The sequence below is a fragment of the Girardinichthys multiradiatus genome, chromosome 6, assembly GCF_021462225.1.
Source record: "Girardinichthys multiradiatus isolate DD_20200921_A chromosome 6, DD_fGirMul_XY1, whole genome shotgun sequence".
Classification (NCBI taxonomy): Eukaryota; Metazoa; Chordata; class Actinopteri; order Cyprinodontiformes; family Goodeidae; genus Girardinichthys; species Girardinichthys multiradiatus.
The window spans coordinates 12,195,897-12,211,731 of record NC_061799.1 but is presented as its reverse complement, the minus strand read 5'-3'; the positions used below and the strand labels follow the sequence as shown (position 1 = coordinate 12,211,731).

The 15,835-nt window shown below is 43.2% G+C and overlaps 2 protein-coding genes across 2 annotated transcripts; one reads left to right on the top strand and one right to left on the bottom strand.

Moving 5' to 3' along the window:
- The first annotated feature begins 668 nt into the window (after positions 1–668).
- eif2b5 (eukaryotic translation initiation factor 2B, subunit 5 epsilon) lies at positions 669–10,558 on the top strand. Its single transcript, XM_047369226.1, has 16 exons — positions 669–898; positions 1,104–1,228; positions 1,311–1,496; positions 1,574–1,751; positions 2,539–2,619; positions 2,702–2,779; positions 2,857–3,169; positions 3,263–3,408; positions 3,857–4,001; positions 4,081–4,182; positions 4,293–4,394; positions 4,969–5,059; positions 5,144–5,267; positions 5,368–5,493; positions 5,603–5,713; positions 10,357–10,558. The coding sequence occupies exons 1-16, from the start codon at positions 740–742 to the stop codon at positions 10,417–10,419; spliced, it is 2,130 nt and encodes a 709-aa protein (XP_047225182.1). The 5' UTR covers positions 669–739; the 3' UTR covers positions 10,420–10,558.
- A 1,520-nt stretch (positions 10,559–12,078) lies between these two features.
- On the bottom strand, positions 12,079–14,832 carry LOC124870259 (mitochondrial ubiquitin ligase activator of nfkb 1-A). The gene is made up of 5 exons (XM_047368836.1): positions 14,629–14,832; positions 14,338–14,463; positions 14,170–14,257; positions 13,964–14,084; positions 12,079–12,978 (listed from the first exon to the last, which is right to left on the bottom strand). The coding sequence occupies exons 2-5, from the start codon at positions 14,452–14,454 to the stop codon at positions 12,645–12,647; spliced, it is 660 nt and encodes a 219-aa protein (XP_047224792.1). The 5' UTR covers positions 14,455–14,463; positions 14,629–14,832; the 3' UTR covers positions 12,079–12,644.
- Between the last annotated feature and the right edge of the window lie 1,003 nt (positions 14,833–15,835).

Here is a 15,835-nt window from a genome sequence, read left to right as displayed (position 1 = left end):
ATGATCAAAATTATTAAATCAAGTATTACAGACAGCCAGGACAAGTAATTATTGGTAATAAAACAACAAAGAGATAAAAGTGATAGAAATCAATTACAAGGATCGACAAACTTCCTCCAGACTCTGGGACCTTGACCTCCATAGGCAATGGAAAATTTACTTTCATCAGAAAAACAGACTTCAGAGCACTGAGCAACAGTCTAGTCATATTTCTGCTTAGCCCACGTAAGATGATTCTGACTTCTCTTGTTCAGGAGTGGTTTAAAACGAGGACTGCAACAGTTCTAGTCCAGGTCCTTGATGCATCTGTGTGGGGTGGGTTTTGCAGTCCACCTCATGCGAGTCTCCCTCAAACTCTTGAATAGGCTTTACATCAGAATCCTCAAAAGGCTGCAGTTGTCCTTGTTGCTCGTCACCTTTTTGTACCACACTTTTTCCTTCTACAGAACTTTCCATCACTTTATTTGCACTATCACCTCATGAACAGCAGTGGTTCTTTTTTAAAATTAAATGGCGTTTTCCATTATTTACTGATTTATTCAGATGCACCCAAGTGCAGATGTGGATGTTTACAATTATTTAAATCTATTTGTATTATTTATAATCCCTTCAAAAACAATTTTAAACTTACTGCAAAAACACTGTATTCTCATGCACCTGCGGCAACAAATACGAGGATGTCCCTTCTCCGTCTCCGTAGTTGTTTCTGACGACACAGTTGGTCTACTGGGAGTCTGACATGGCTAGTAAAGGGGGGAAGCAGAGCCGCTCAGGCTCCGGGTTTTCTGCGAGGAAGGGCGCTGGGGAGCAGGAGGAAGAGGAGCAGCCGGTGCAGGCCGTTTTAGTCGCTGACAGCTTTAACCGGAGGTTCTTCCCGGTGACCAAGGATCAGCCGCGGGTAGGCAGCGAGCCGAGCTAGCTGTTATGCTAACAGGCTAACTGAGTGATGTCCATGCTGGAAGCAGAGATGCAGTCACACTGATGACAGCTCCTTGTTGCATGCGTACAACAGACAGCTGAAGTTTATTAGGTTTAGGACATGTTAATATTTAAAAGAGGATTGTGACAAGAATAATTACTTTCCTCTTTTCCGCCGATGTCAGGCGTTGCTGCCGTTGGGAAATGCTGCTATGATCGACTACACCTTGGAGTTCCTCACCTCCACTGGGGTGCAGGAAACATTCGTGTTCTGCTGCTGGATGTCCAGTAAAATCAAGGCCCACTTATTGTGAGTGTTACCTTATTGTATTGTGTGACTTCTGTGCAAATCGAGCTAAGTTGGAGAGATGAACCTGACTCTTGTCTGACAGGAAGTCCAAGTGGTGTAGACCCTCCTCCCCAAACACAGTCCACATCATCACCTCAGAGCTGTACCGCTCCCTTGGAGATGTGCTCAGGGATGTTGATGCAAAGGCTCTGGTGCGGTCTGACTTTGTGTTGGTTTATGGAGATGTGGTGTCCAACATTGACATCAGTCAGGCCCTGCAGGAGCACAGGTATGAGATTCTCACATGCGTTAAATCTTAGGCTATAGGGAAGCCATTCATTAAATGACGAGGGTTTTCTACCTTAGGCACCGGCGAAAGATGGAGAAGAACATCTCGGTCATGACCATGATCTTCAAGGAGTCCTCACCGGGTCACAGATCCCGCTGCGAAGAAGACGATGTTGTCGTGGCGATGGACAGCAAGAGTCAGCAGATTTTACACTACCAGAAAACACAAGGGCTGAAGAAGCTCCACTTTCCGATGGTAAAAGGCTGTTTTAATGAAAAAGTACAGTGGAGAAATATTCAAACTCGTTAAAGCCTCATAGGTATTTGATTGTTTGATGTCACAGATCAACTAAAGATGTCACAATTGTAAAGTGAAAGGAAAGGGATAAATGGTTTTCAATATGTTTTACAAATAAAAATATGAAATAGTGTAGTTGCTAATCCTCTGAGGTATGTCTCTACCATCTTGCTACAGATTCTAAATTAGATTTAGCGCTTGACTTTGACTGGGCCGTTGTAACAAATGAGCATGCTTTGTTCTAAACCATTCCATTGTGGATCTGGCTGTAAGTTTTGGGTGGTTGTCCTGCTGGATGCGGAACCTCCACCCCAGTACCAGGTCTTTTGCTCCCTCCAGCAGGGTTCCTTCCAGGATATAATAACTGTTCATTTTCCCATGAACTCAGATCAGCTTCTAAAAAGCATTCCAACAGCATGATGCTGCCACATGTTTCACTTTGAGTATGGTATGTTCAGGGTGGTATGCTTTATTATTTTTTTGTCACACACACAGTTTCACACAAAGTTCAATTTTAAACTCATCTTTCCAGAGCACCATCACAAACATTGTATCCTTTTTCTTCCTTTTAACCATTAGGCATTGTTCAGTGTTGGTGTGTCACATAGAATCCAAATAAAATGAATTGATGTTTATGGTTATAATGTCACAAAATATCAAAAATGTTTAAGGGTAGTGAAGGCTTTTGCAATGCCGTGCAGATTTTGACAAACTGATGAATGTTGCCCCTGTTTATGATTATCAGAATATTTTCCACAATGGGAGTGACGAGTTTGAAATCAGACATGACCTCCTGGACTCCCACATCAGTATCTGCTCTCCGCAGGTCGGTTTAAATTGAGATGTACATTATTGTGCTCTCAGTGATTCACTACAGTAATGTGAGCACTTTTTTTGTTTTCTTCCAGGTTGCTGAACTTTTTACAGATAATTTCGATTACCAAACCAGGGATGATTTTGTCCGAGGGATACTGGTCAATGAAGAGGTGCTGCACAGGATTTTTACATCATATATTACATGTGCCCCTTAGTACTCTGGTTGTAATTCTTTGTCTTTGATTAGATACTCGTCAATCAGATCCACATGCATGTCACCAAAGATGGCTACGGCGTCCGCGTATCCAACTTACTCATGTACGATTCTGTGTCGTCGGACTTTGTGCGCCGATGGTTCTACCCCCTCACCCCAGAGTCCAACTTCACAGACCATGAGGGACGCAGCTGCACTTACTCTCGCCACAATGTCTACCGGGGATCCGGGGTCAGCCTGGGCCACGGCAGCCAGATGGTAGAAAACGTTCTTATAGGCTGTGACACCAGCATAGGTGCCAACTGCTGCATCTCTAACAGCGTCATCGGTGATAACTGCACCATAGGTGAGCTCACAGGGATCTTTAATGCTAATTCTAAATCGAATGTCTGAGGAAGGGTTGTACGGGTTTCAGGAATTCATATTTTTTCTGCCACAGGTGACGACGTAACCCTGGACCATGCCTACATCTGGAATGATGTTCACATTGCCAGTAATGTGGTGATCAGACAGTCTGTGGTCTGCGACCAGGCCGAGGTTAAAGCAGGGGTGACTCTCAATAAGCAGTGTGTCCTGGCATATAATGTAAGCTGCCTGGCTATGAACATACGTGTGATCATATGAATGTAATATTTTCAGTAGTAGTGGTTGCGAAATGACCTCACACACAACAGCTTTTTGTCTCTAAATAGAACGTGGTTCGTTGAGCAAATTTTAAGAAGTCTATTTTACTGCACACTGTGTTAGACCAATTAAAATAACTAGAGTGGCAGGTCTGGATTTAGACAATTAGAACATCTATTTAATTCAAAGCACAAACGTTTGAACATTCTCTGCAAATCCTCAAAGTCTTGGCTCCCAACCTTAATCGACCTATATTATCTCCCTTAAATACACACACGTCAATGTCAAACATTCACAAAAACTGGAGATCGGAAACCAGCCGATCTCTAAACAAACGTTTTGCAAACACCTAGTGGTGGTTAATTGTAAATGAACACATTTGTGATGACTGGTGTGAATCATTTTCCAGGTGGCGATAGGACCCAACTTGTCTCTGCCAGAAGGAACCGTGGTGTCCATGCACCTTCCTGATGAGGAAGAAGAGGAGGATGCGGATGAGTTCCTCAGTGATGATGCTACGGTTGGGCAAAGTAAAGACAAATCCAAACAGAAAGGTGCGTATTACCTGCCTATAATAGTCATGTGTTCCGAAGCTGTTAATGTGGACAAAATGTGTTTTCATGTGTCTTGCAGTTTTTAACCCAGCAGAGGTTGGAGCAGAAGGGAAAGGTTACATTTGGAAGGCCACCAGTCTGGAGGACACAGAAGAAGAGGAGCTGTCACAGTGTCTCTGGGGTAGGAGAGCAGCTCTGATCATCTCATCCTTAAAGCAGATGATTGTTGTAGAACGTCACTGAGTGCCCCAGAAGGTTGTTTTTTATTATGGTTTGCTTGACATCAACTAGGCTTGGTGTTAAACCCGGATCCTGAGAGCGACAGTGAGGACAGTGAACCCGACGGCCCGGATGACCTCATGATTCCCTCCCCAGAGATGGATGACGTTAAAGGTGAGAGCTCAGCTGCTCAAACAACGGTATGACTGCCCCCTACTGTCCAAACAGACGAATTACAGGCAAAATAACCAGTAATCAGCACATTGATTTCATTAAATAGGAAATATGTTTCCTTAAACTCTGATCTACTGTTTGCTTTATACAAAACCTACCAGGGTTCCTATGCAGTCGGCAAAGGTCTGGAATTTGGTTTAAGTATTTCCAGGTCAGGATGTGTATAGAAACAAAAAACTGAGTTTGATAAATGTTTAGGGTACCAGACATTGTTTGCTGTCCCCCTCTGTAAAAGTTTTATTTATCTGTCTGTGTTCATCCATCCATCCATCCATCCATCCATATCCTCATGTACTCCCTTCCCTTCTACCCAAAGTTTTCCTGGTTCCTAATATTTAAAGCCTGACCGCTCTTGAAAATTTTGCCTTCAATTGTTTGTACATTTCTGTATTTAAAACTTTAAAAATACTCAAAAATTTACTGAGGATATTGTGAGTCTAGAAACCAAAAATGAAAAATACTTTGGAAATCTATTAGACTGAAGTCCAGTGATTTGTGGTTTGCTGTGTTGCAGTCTTCCAGATGGAGGTGATCGGGACTCTGCAGAGAGGTTTGGAGGAGAACATCAGCTGCGATAACCTTGTGCTCGAGATCAACTCTCTAAAGTGAGCCAAAGTTCTAAGTGCTCTAAGTTGTGCTGCTCCCTGTAGGCCTGATCGTTGTTTAACCTCACTCTGCATCTTCTACAGGTACGCCTACAACATCAGTCTGAAGGAGGTGATGCAGATTTTAACTAACGTGGTGCTGGAGTACCCCTTCCAGCAGCAGGGCCCCAACCTCACGGCTTCACAATATGTTGCTCTGCTTCTCCCTGTAATGTTCACAGCAGATATTTTTTTCTACACCTTATTGAATTCATTTTGATGTTGCAGAGAACCCTGTTTGTTATATTTTCTCTTTATTTGGCTCTCAGCTATTGAAGAAATGGGCACCAGTCTTTAAAAACTATGTGAAGAGAGCACAGGACCACCTAGACTGTCTAGCTGCCTTCGAGGAACATTTCCTAGAACAGGAGAACCACTGGGTTGCTATGGTCAAGGTCAGGATCAATCAGCTGAACTAAACACAACAAGTGGTATTAGTAAACGGAGGGAGAGAGTGACTTTATGGCCATCCAGTCTGAATGAATTGTGCCGTTTGTGTCTTAGGTCCTTATGAACATGTACGAGCTGGAGATCCTGGAGGAGGAGATGATTCTACGCTGGTTCTCTCAAGGAGCCACAACGGATAAAAGCAGACAGCTGCGCAAGAACCAGGGGGTAAGTACCATGAGGGGGTCACTCAGATCCTTACACATAAATAACTATGAGTAAAAGCAGCATGTATTTCACTGTATTTACACCAAAGTGTGAAAGGAAAATGTATAGTAACACTGGGAGTCTAACAAGCTGATATTAGTCTTAATTAGTCATCCTGTGGTAACAAGAATACATTCTAAATAAGGATTGCAATCCCCCCTAAAACTGTTAGTTTGGTTGTTACTTTGTTTTAGTCTCAAATGGTTCTACAAGCATAAAAAAACATTATGTTTATGTTTCAAAATCAAATCCTATCAGAATTGGTGTTATGAACTGTTCAAGAGCATGATTTCTGTAACTGGTGTAATGGAGAAGCTTTAATATTAGAGCAATATGTGTGTGTGTGACTGTATGCAGTGAAACTTTCTTCATCATCTTAATAAAACGCACATAATCACAAGAAGTCTGGATACCAGGATACAAACTGTGTTTAATTCTTTTTATTAATTTGCTGTTTGTGGTCACAGCTGATGAGCTCAGATAATAATTCCAGGGTCCAAAAGACCTTTTCACCATGTTTGCTTGGGATGGAAGAAACAGCAGAAAATGCCTCCATTCAAAAGAGGAACTGAGAGCTTTTGCCATTTCTACTTAGGGTGTATTCACACTTGCAACTTTTGTTCCGCTTTAAACAGACCAGAGTTCGTTTCCCCTATTGGGATTATGAATCTGAGAATATTATTTCATATTTAATATTAATATTTTAATATTTTATCAAATACTGGAACACTGGACCAGCTCTATACCCTCTACAGGGTACTTGAGGGTTCATGGGAGTTTGCCCAACCGGTCCACATGTGTTTTGTGGTCCTGGAGAAGGCATTTGACTGTGTCCCTCGTGATGCCCTGTGGGGGGTGCTCCAGGAGTATGGAATCAGGGGCCCTTTATTAGGGGCCATCCAGTCTCTGTACGAGCGGAGCAGGAGTTTGGTTCGCATTGCCGGCACTAAGTCGGACCTGTTCCCGGTGCATGTTGGACTCCGGCAGGGCTGCCCTTTGTCGCCGGTCCTGTTCATACCTTTTATAGACAGGATTTCTAGGCGCAGCCAAGGGCCGGAGGGGGTCTGGTTTGGGGACCAGTGGATTTCGTCTCTTCTTTTTGTAGATGACGTGGTCCTGCTGGCCCCCTCTAGCCAAGACCTACAGCATGCGCTGGGGCGGGTCGCAGCCGAGTGTGAAGCGGCTGGGATGAAGATCAGCTCCTCCAAGTCCGAGGTCATGGTACTCGACCGGAAAAGGGTGACTTGTCCTCTTCAGGTTGGAGGGGAGTTCCTGCCTCAAGTGGAGGAGTTTAAGTATCTCGGGGTCTTGTTCATGAGTAAGGGAAGAATGGAGCGGGAGATCGACAGACGGATCGGTGCGGCTGCTGCAGTAATGGGGGCGCTGTGCCGGTCCATTGTGGTGAAGAGAGAGCTGAGCCAAAAAGCGAAGCTCTCGATTTACTGGTCGGTCTACGTTCCTACCCTCACCTATGGCTATGAACTTTGGGTCATGACCGAAAGAACGAGATCCCGGATACAAGCGGCTGAAATGAGCTTCCTCCGTAGGGTGGCCGGGCACTCCCTTAGAGATAGGGTGAGGAGCTCGGCCATCCGGGAGGAGCTTGGAGTAGAGCCGCTGCTCCTCCACATCGAGAGGAACCAGTTGAGGTGGCCAGGCATCTATACCGGATGCCTCCTGGACGCCTTCCTCGGGAGGTGTTCCAGGCACGTGCCACCGGGAGGAGGCCCAGGGGACGGCCCAGGACACGCTGGAGGGACTATGTCTCTCAGCTGGCCTGGGAACGCCTTGGACTCCCCCTGGAGGAGCTGGAGGAGGTGTCTGGAGAGAGGGACGTCTGGGTGTCTCTGCTGAGTCTGCTGCCCCCGCGACCCGGTCCTGGATAAAGCGGAAGACGACGAGTACGAGTATTTTATCAAATAATGTTTCGGTCTGTTAAGGGTTGTCCTGTGAATACCAGCCCAGTAAGGCGATGGTATTAAGACAAAATAGAAAGGTGTGAGACGAGCTCTGACATTATTGAACAGCATAAACTCTGCATACATATGGAATGAATTCACACAATTTCTTAAAATACAAGAATTTATTAACAAAAATAAGTCAACTCAACGTCAAACATATTTCAATCAAGAAACTCTTTACTATGTTAAAACAATCCAACTGAACTACCAAGCAGAATTAAAGAATAGGGAAGACTAATGGGCTATGTACAATATAAACAAGTTGATTAAAGATGATTGAGAACCATGACCAAAAGAGTGATGCAACATTACCATACAATATTTATGTTTGAGACCCAAGGATTATCTTGAAGAATCTGGAAGTGAAGTTAAGTTAGTCTTGGAACAAACTTAGACAACCATTCACAATGCAAGATCAGATAAAATATTATTTTAATAAGATAATGTTTTAAGAATGATCTGCTGAATAAAACCAACCTTCTGTATGACTAATTTTCAATGGTGTCTAATTAGCTGCCTTTATTTATTAAAATTATATTTAAAGAAATATTATTAAGGGAATATTTTGGAAAGAGCCAAATCTTTCTGGAGAAATGGGGCTTAATGGTGTTTACTTAGTTATCAAATTTAGTAAAATGATGTTAGGGACACATTATTTACTGGATTGAAAACTAAACCTTTCTGGGTAAATATTATTTAGCAGCAAGCACATGTCCTTAGCTGTTAGCAGTTAAGCTAACAAAGAAGCTGATAGCTTAGCACCTGATTCAAACACACACCTTTAAAAATACCGTCAATAAAAGGGTTAAAATGCATAAGCGCGGACGGCGCGTTATGATCAATCTTCTGTTTAAAATCCCCCTTTAATAAAGTTTGTCTTAACTTTAAAAACACACAAAGAACACAACCTGAGCACGTGTGCTGGAGATATTCTGCTAGCACCAAGATAGCTGAGTTCAACACAAACAAAACCAAACTTCTTAAAATGAAAAACGTTTAGATCATTTCAACCTAAATCACTTCTATGTTTTGCTGCCCAAACACTTAACCTCATGAACTGTGGTGAGGAACGTTGTCCAAGCGACGATGAAGTTTGCAAAGAGCTCTGTGAACAAAGGGTTAGCTTCTAGCTAACCTCCGTGGCTGTGGATGAAAGACGGCCCGTTCTGTCCGCTAACCACACTGCACGTTACTGTTACCACGGTGATAGGGTCTCTGCTGTCTTCCTTCCAGACTAGGAGACCGCTCCGCTCGGCTTCATAGAGACCGCTTCTCTGTAGGGAACTTCTCTGGGACAGTTTGCTTCTGCAGGCCTCAGATAGAGAAAGCCAAGCCAGGCGTGTACCTTAATTCCCATTTTTATGAATGAATACTGGGTACACAAACAGTTATTCACTCATACTTAACTTGTGCATATGATCGCGTGATCTTATGACACTCTTGGATCCAGTTGAAGAGTTTGTCTTTGCCAGCAAAGAGACATCAGCGCGCTGTTCCCCTCCTATCCCGATGAACACCGGTGTGGAAGAGGTCGGCTTGTTGGAGAGGGGGTGCTCTTATTCAGACAGTGGCATCATGGGAAGTCTGCTGCTACCCCCTTTCCTCAGTTGCTGGAAGTCACTTAAATGCAATTTATTTTGAAAGTTCCAGAAAAGTGTGTACCGGAGTTTTAATGTTGTTTCCATGGCTGGGTCCCAACACCCCCCTTGGTCCGGACCTTTTTTGCAGGTGTGAATTCACTCAAGTGAACCCTGGTCTGGACCAAACAACCGGCCCGAGACCCACTTTTTGAGGTGGTCTCGGTCCGCTTCTAAACGGATTCTGGTGCGGTTCGCTTATGGTCTGAATACAAACTGGCCCCGATCCGAACCAACTGCAGAAAATGTACGTCTCTTTGGACTTAACAAGCCACCGTAGCAAGTAGCAAAGGTATAGGTTATACTCCAATCATACCTGGCCGGCTGATTGTTGCAACACCGGGCATGTGGGACCGGACACGCAGAGCACACCGTTTTCTTCGGCGTTCAGCAGGCATTCTGTCCAATGGGAGCAATGATCGTCATCCGCGTGGCTTTGTTTACAAGTAATAGTTCACTTGCAAAAAGTACAATGTGAAAGCAAACCGCACAAAACAAAACAAAAATAAAGCACAAATAAAGGACTTTCCTGGTGTGAATACACCCTATATAATGTTTGATATCGTCCTCTAAAGCGATTTAGAACGTATTCCATAACAATGTGTTGAACAATATTTTATAAATCATTGCATTCAAGGTTTTGTTTTACAACCTTATTTTATGGCATGTAGCAAATAAAATGATGGTTATTCCAGGCAGCAACAAAAATGTACCGAAACCACAAAGAATTCTAAGGTTATGAATTGTGATGCAGAAGAACGACATTCAGCACTGAATCGTTTTACAGGTCATTCCTGTACCAGTTCATTTATATCAGGACTATAGTCAGATTATTTTATTGGGATGAATTTAGAATTGAGTTTTCCAGCCTTACCTGGTAGATTTCTGTTCCCTTCTAAGATGTAATATCACTATAAATGTTGCTTCAACCTGACTGCTTGTTCATCAGCTTTGTCTTCATTCCCAAACCTTCAGTAATTCAGTGTCGGCCTTGTTTTCTTTTCAGCTTCAGAAGTTCATCCAGTGGTTGAAAGAGGCTGAGGAGTCTTCAGAAGAGGATGGAGAATAACGAGGAGACCTTACTGACAGTTTAACTTATAAGCCTTTGTAGCATAAGCTGCTGTGTGACTGAAGGAAATTGGGTTGTTGTTTTCCCCCTTTGTGTTAGGACTGCTTGTCAGAATAAAGAACCTGTCATCCTGCTCAGACTCAAGTGTTGAGATTTGACTTTTAATCTTTTACTCGTACTCGTACTCATCGTCTTCCACTTCATCCGGGACCGGGTCGCGGGGGGACCAGACTCAGTAGAGACGCCCAGACGTCCTTCTCTCCAGACACCTCCTCCAGCTCCTCTTAAGGGGTGAGCCCCAGGTGTTCCCAGGCCAGCCAAGAGACAAAGTCCCTCCAGCGTGTCCTGGGCCGTCCCCTGGGCCTCCTCCCGGTGGGACGTGCCTGGAACACCTCCCGAGGAAGGCGTCCAGGAGGCATCCGGTATAGATGCCCGAGCCACCTCAACTGGCTCCTCTCGATGTGGAGGAGCAGCGGCTCTACTCCGAGCCACTCCCGGATGGCCGAGCTCCTCACCCTATCTCTAAGGGAGTGCCCGGCCACCCTATGGAGGAAGCTCATTTCAGCCGCTTGTATCTGTGATCTCGTTCTTTCGGTCATGACCCAAAGTTCATGGCCATAGGTGAGGGTAGGAACGTAGACCAACCGGTTAATCGAGAGCTTCGCTTTTCGGCTCAGCTCTCTCTTCACCACAACGGACCGGCACAGTGCCCCCATTACTGCGGCAGCCGCACCAATCCGTCTGTCGATCTCCCGCTCCAGTTTCCCCTCACTCGTGAACAAGACCCCGAGATACTTAAACTCCTCCACTTGAGGCAGGAACTCCCCTCCAACCTGAAGAGGACAAGCCACCCTTTTCCAGTCGAGAACCATGGCCTCAGACTTGGAGGAGCTGATCTACATCCCAGCCGCTTCACACTCGGCTACGAACCACCCCAGCGCATGCTGTAGGTCTTAGCTAGAGGGGGCCAGCAGGACCACGTCATCTGCAAAAAGAAGAGACGAAATCCACTGATCCCCAAACCCGACCCTCTCCAGTCCTCAACTTCGCCTAGAAATCCAGTCCATAAAAATTATGAACAGGACCGGTGACAATGGGCCGCCCTACCGGAGTCCAACATGCACCGGGAACAGGTCCGATTTAGTGATGGCAATGTGGACCTTGGTCCTTAAGGTGCATATCTACCAACTCTGTGCATCTAGACTGAAAGTTTTGACCATTTGACCACACTCTTCATTTTCAGATATACTGAGCAACACTGATCTACTCCTACAAACCTGAGGTCTTTACAGAACAGCTGGATTTATACTGAGATTAGATAACACACAGGTGGACTCTGATACACTTTTCAGACTTTTCTTTAACAAAGAAAGCATGTATCTTCAGCTTCACAGTTGTGCACTACTATATGTTTGTCTGTCTCATAAAACCAATAAAATGCTGTAAATATTTTGGTTGTAATGCAATGGTAGGAATATTTCACAAAGCAACGGCACAGAACAGGTAAAAGTAGCAATTCATGTGATCACAATTACCTAGTCTTTGCAAAATGACTGGGAACATTTTCCACTGGTAGGAAAATTAAGTTTAAATCAGATTCACAGTAAACATACTGGCACGATAAGTGTAGCGCTTGCTGCAAAAAAGATTAGACCAAACCCAATTAAAAAAACATCTTTATTAGAAGAATAACTTGTTCCCTTGATTAAATGGCAGTAAAAAGTGCCAAACTTAATGCATTACATTAATGTATTAACATTAGATCACTCTGTAGTTGCTAAAAATTAGCCAAATATCTAGCAGTAACTGTCATTAAATAAAGTGAGTGAAGCCAGTCCAAAGCTGTGGATTGATCCATTACTGCCAATTTTTAAATAAGAACCTTCGGATACCAGGATTATTGGGAAAATAAAGTGATTTTTTTTAGTTTTTGTCATGATTTTGGTTTTCTTTCTAGAATTCTTTCTAGAATTTTAGTCTCAAATATGTTTAATAACAGTTTAGTAGAAACTTCAGACACTGGATCACACCCAAGAGAGCACAGCTTTAAACCTGCAGCATTCAGCCTATCTTGATCTGTCGTCCTGTTTTCCAAAATAATTGTACACGATGCCGGCTAACAAAGTAGCCCCGGTGAGGCCGGTCACAGCTGTCAGCGTCTTCCACAAGTTGGCCGATGCCTCGTGTCTGTCCATGAAGCTCCTATAGTCGCTGGGCACCAGGATTTAGCTCCGTCCGTCCTGCGGCGCCTGGAGTCTGATCACCTGGCCACCCTCCAGAACCACCTCTCCGAACCCGGTCAGGCTGCTTCCCACACACAGCATCTGTTCGCTCTCCACCAACGCCATGGGTTTTTCACCACTCAGACCCTGTGCCACCATGTCCACCAGACCCTCCTTGGCGCGTCTCACTTTGGAGTGAACCCTTTCCATGTAGCACCCAGAAGCCTCCAGGGGGTTCTGCACCTTCACATAAACTTTGGAGATGTAAGACCCAGGCTGAACTAAACTGAACGGGACGGAGTTGTTGGTCTCGTTCTTGTTAATCGTCTTGGAGTTCCTGAAAAGAGCGATATTAAATGACTGATATTTACAGAAATATAAATTTAAACTAGGAACCTTAATACATATTGATGACATTTTATGTGATGGAACAACACTGGGTAGAGGATAATAGTGAAGTGGAAGGAAAATTAAATTTCAAACACATTGCAATAGTTGCAATGCCATCAAAAAGGGATTGTACTTTTAGCTCTTGTTTTATTTAAACCTAAAATTTACAGAAGTGATTTTAAAGTAACTTCAGCATACACACTTTCTTTAATATCTGTATAAATTCAGCTATATAGTAAAGGCCTAGGAGGTTTATTGGAGAACATTAGTGAACATACAGCACCATGAAGGCCAAGGTCCACAGCACACAGGTCAGGGAGACCTTTAAAGACCTATTTTATAAAACAACATCCCTTGCTTTAAAGTGTATGGCACTGCAGTAATTCTACCAAGACATGAATGTCTAACTAAATCAACAGTCCCTGCAAGGAGAGCTAGTGATCAGGGGAGCAGCCGCAGGAGCTGCTGATATCCACAGCTCAGGTGGGACAACCTTTTGACAAGACAACTATTAGTTGTGCACTCCATGAATCCGGCCTTTATTAAAGAAGATCACCACAAGAACTTTTGTTTGCAGTTTACCACAACTCATGCTGATTAGTTGACTTTTTGACCTGGAAAAGGCAATGCAAAATAATGCATATCACCACAAATACAGAGCTCCTTCTGTGTAACATAGTGGTGGCAGCATCATGCTTCCTCTGCAGGAATACGGAATCTGGTCGGACAGAGGTTTCATCATCCAGCAGGACAACCCTGAACATTATATTTTTTTCTGCTCACTTCACACTTTTACACTCCTTTCTCCCATTAAAACACATTGAAATCTGTGGTTGCAACAAAATGTGAAAAATCTCAAGAGGTGTATGAAAACCTTTGCAATATGTTTAATCTTTGCATGTGTGTATTCTTTATTCTCCAGTTGGATTTACCAAGTCCTGGTGACATAGTTCCAGTATTTCCAGTGCTCCTCCAGAACAACCTTCTGGATCACACCGCGGCGTCGCGGGACGAACTTGCTTGGCAGGGGTTCCCCATCAGCCTGAACAACACCTTCACACAGACAGAAAGCAAAGCGAAAGCCTTTATGACTGACCTCATTAAAAATAATTAGATAAGTATGTGGACAGGGTTCTACCTTCAACAGCAACATACTGAAGTCGCTTGTGTGGAGATGAGTTCAGCACTTTAAGTAAATAATCATCAGGCTTGAAAATAGGGATTTCCTAAAATGTGGCAAAAACAACTTCAATCATCATGACCCAACCAGGATTGTCTTCGAGATTCATAACAGCGCCTAACTTGCCTTTAGCTTTTTTAGCTCCTTCTTCTTTTCCTGATAGAGATGATAAAACAAACCAGAGAAAGCGAAACTGGAGCCCACACCGAGCCAGACCACGGGGTTTAGAGACGAGTCAGCCATAGCTGAAATCTGCAAAGTGAAACAGTTTACAACAAAGAAGATGTACTTACAGATGCTGGCAGTGTTAAAACACGGGTTTAAAACTGACCAATTAAACGCTATTATTGTTATAAACAGGAAAAGTTAAACAAACCTTTATCTAATAACACCAAAAGGTAAAAGGGTCATACATACCTGTCACTGAAAACAAAAACAGAGGCTTGGGTAGTTTAATTTCCTTCTTTTGTTATGACGTCACGTCTGCTCAGCCAGTAGAATTACTTACGCCTCTTGTCCAGCATGTGGCAGCAGCGATACGTCAATTAAGGTTTACCTCTCTGTGAAGTGCTTTCGTTTTCCTTCAGCTTAATTCTGCTTGAAGGATAAATAATCAGGTATTTGGAGCGAGCTGGGATGTTGCTGATATATAAACATTTCTTTTTCAGGAAATACATAGAAAATAGGCTTTGGTCAGTAATGCTTGTTTGGAAAATAACCGAATGAGCTGCGTGCTCCACAGAGTGAAGAAGTTTGATATATCATCCAGAACATTCACACCAACTGAGTCATTGTGGTCCTTGAGCAGCAGTGACCACTGTACTATTTATGGTTTATATTTGAGAATTTCAGTGTTTTCTTTCTTAAATCAAATGTTCAGTTTATTTCTGTGATATTCTAACCACGGTTGTGTTTCCTAATTGTTTGATTTACTTGCTTAGTAAATACAATTCTGTTTTATATGCTGGATTATTTCCAGTGTGTCTGTCCATCTGTTTTTTACTTGCAAAGCACTTTGTATTTCTCTCATTTTTTTGGAAATGTGTTCTTTAAATCAAGATAGATTTTATAATCTATAGTCATATTGAATAAATTAGAATAATTGATTAAGATACTTTTAATCTGAAAACAAACCCTAGTGGAACACATATTTTAATATGTCGAATATGATTGTGGATCTTATAAGAAGGTAGATATACTGTATAGAAAACAACCTGCACTACAAAATAGCGAGAACCCCCCCAAAATACCCACAACACACAACAACAGCAATGTTGCTCCTATGAATAAGGTTTTAGAGCTTCTGGCAAACTTCTAACACTATTTCCGAAAAATAAATAAAAAATCTAAGGACTCAAGGTTCCTGCCTTCTGCTCGGCACTCTGAGAAGACAACCCTTCCTCCATGTTGGTTTCATATGTTTTCTGCTGCTTGTTGTGGTGTTGTGTGTTACTGAGTAAGCCTGCTAGTGTGAACAAAGCATTCATGACCGGATGATTTTTAGACTGAGTCATAAAGCATTCATAGAGACAATAACAGAGTCCATTCCCAGCTAAGGTTGCATGGCCTGTTGAGTCACTATAGCCACATTTGTTGATGCAAGGTGTTAAGAATATATATACAG

What these genes read in the sequence shown, in the direction of transcription:
- eif2b5 (XM_047369226.1), top strand. Translation starts at nt 740, where the DNA reads ATGGCTAGTAAAGGGGGGAAGCAGAGCCGCTCAGGCTCCGGGTTTTCT. An exon ending in AGAAGCTCCACTTTCCGATG is followed by an intron (nt 1,752 to 2,538) that starts GTAAAAGGCTGT and finishes TATGATTATCAG; the next exon opens with AATATTTTCCACAATGGGAG. An exon ending in CTCGAGATCAACTCTCTAAA is followed by an intron (nt 5,060 to 5,143) that starts GTGAGCCAAAGT and finishes CATCTTCTACAG; the next exon opens with GTACGCCTACAACATCAGTC.
- LOC124870259 (XM_047368836.1), bottom strand. Translation starts at nt 14,454, where the DNA reads ATGGCTGACTCGTCTCTAAACCCCGTGGTCTGGCTCGGTGTGGGCTCC. An exon ending in AGGAGCTAAAAAAGCTAAAG is followed by an intron (nt 14,258 to 14,337) that starts GCAAGTTAGGCG and finishes GCCACATTTTAG; the next exon opens with GAAATCCCTATTTTCAAGCC. An exon ending in TCAGTATGTTGCTGTTGAAG is followed by an intron (nt 14,085 to 14,169) that starts GTAGAACCCTGT and finishes GTCTGTGTGAAG; the next exon opens with GTGTTGTTCAGGCTGATGGG.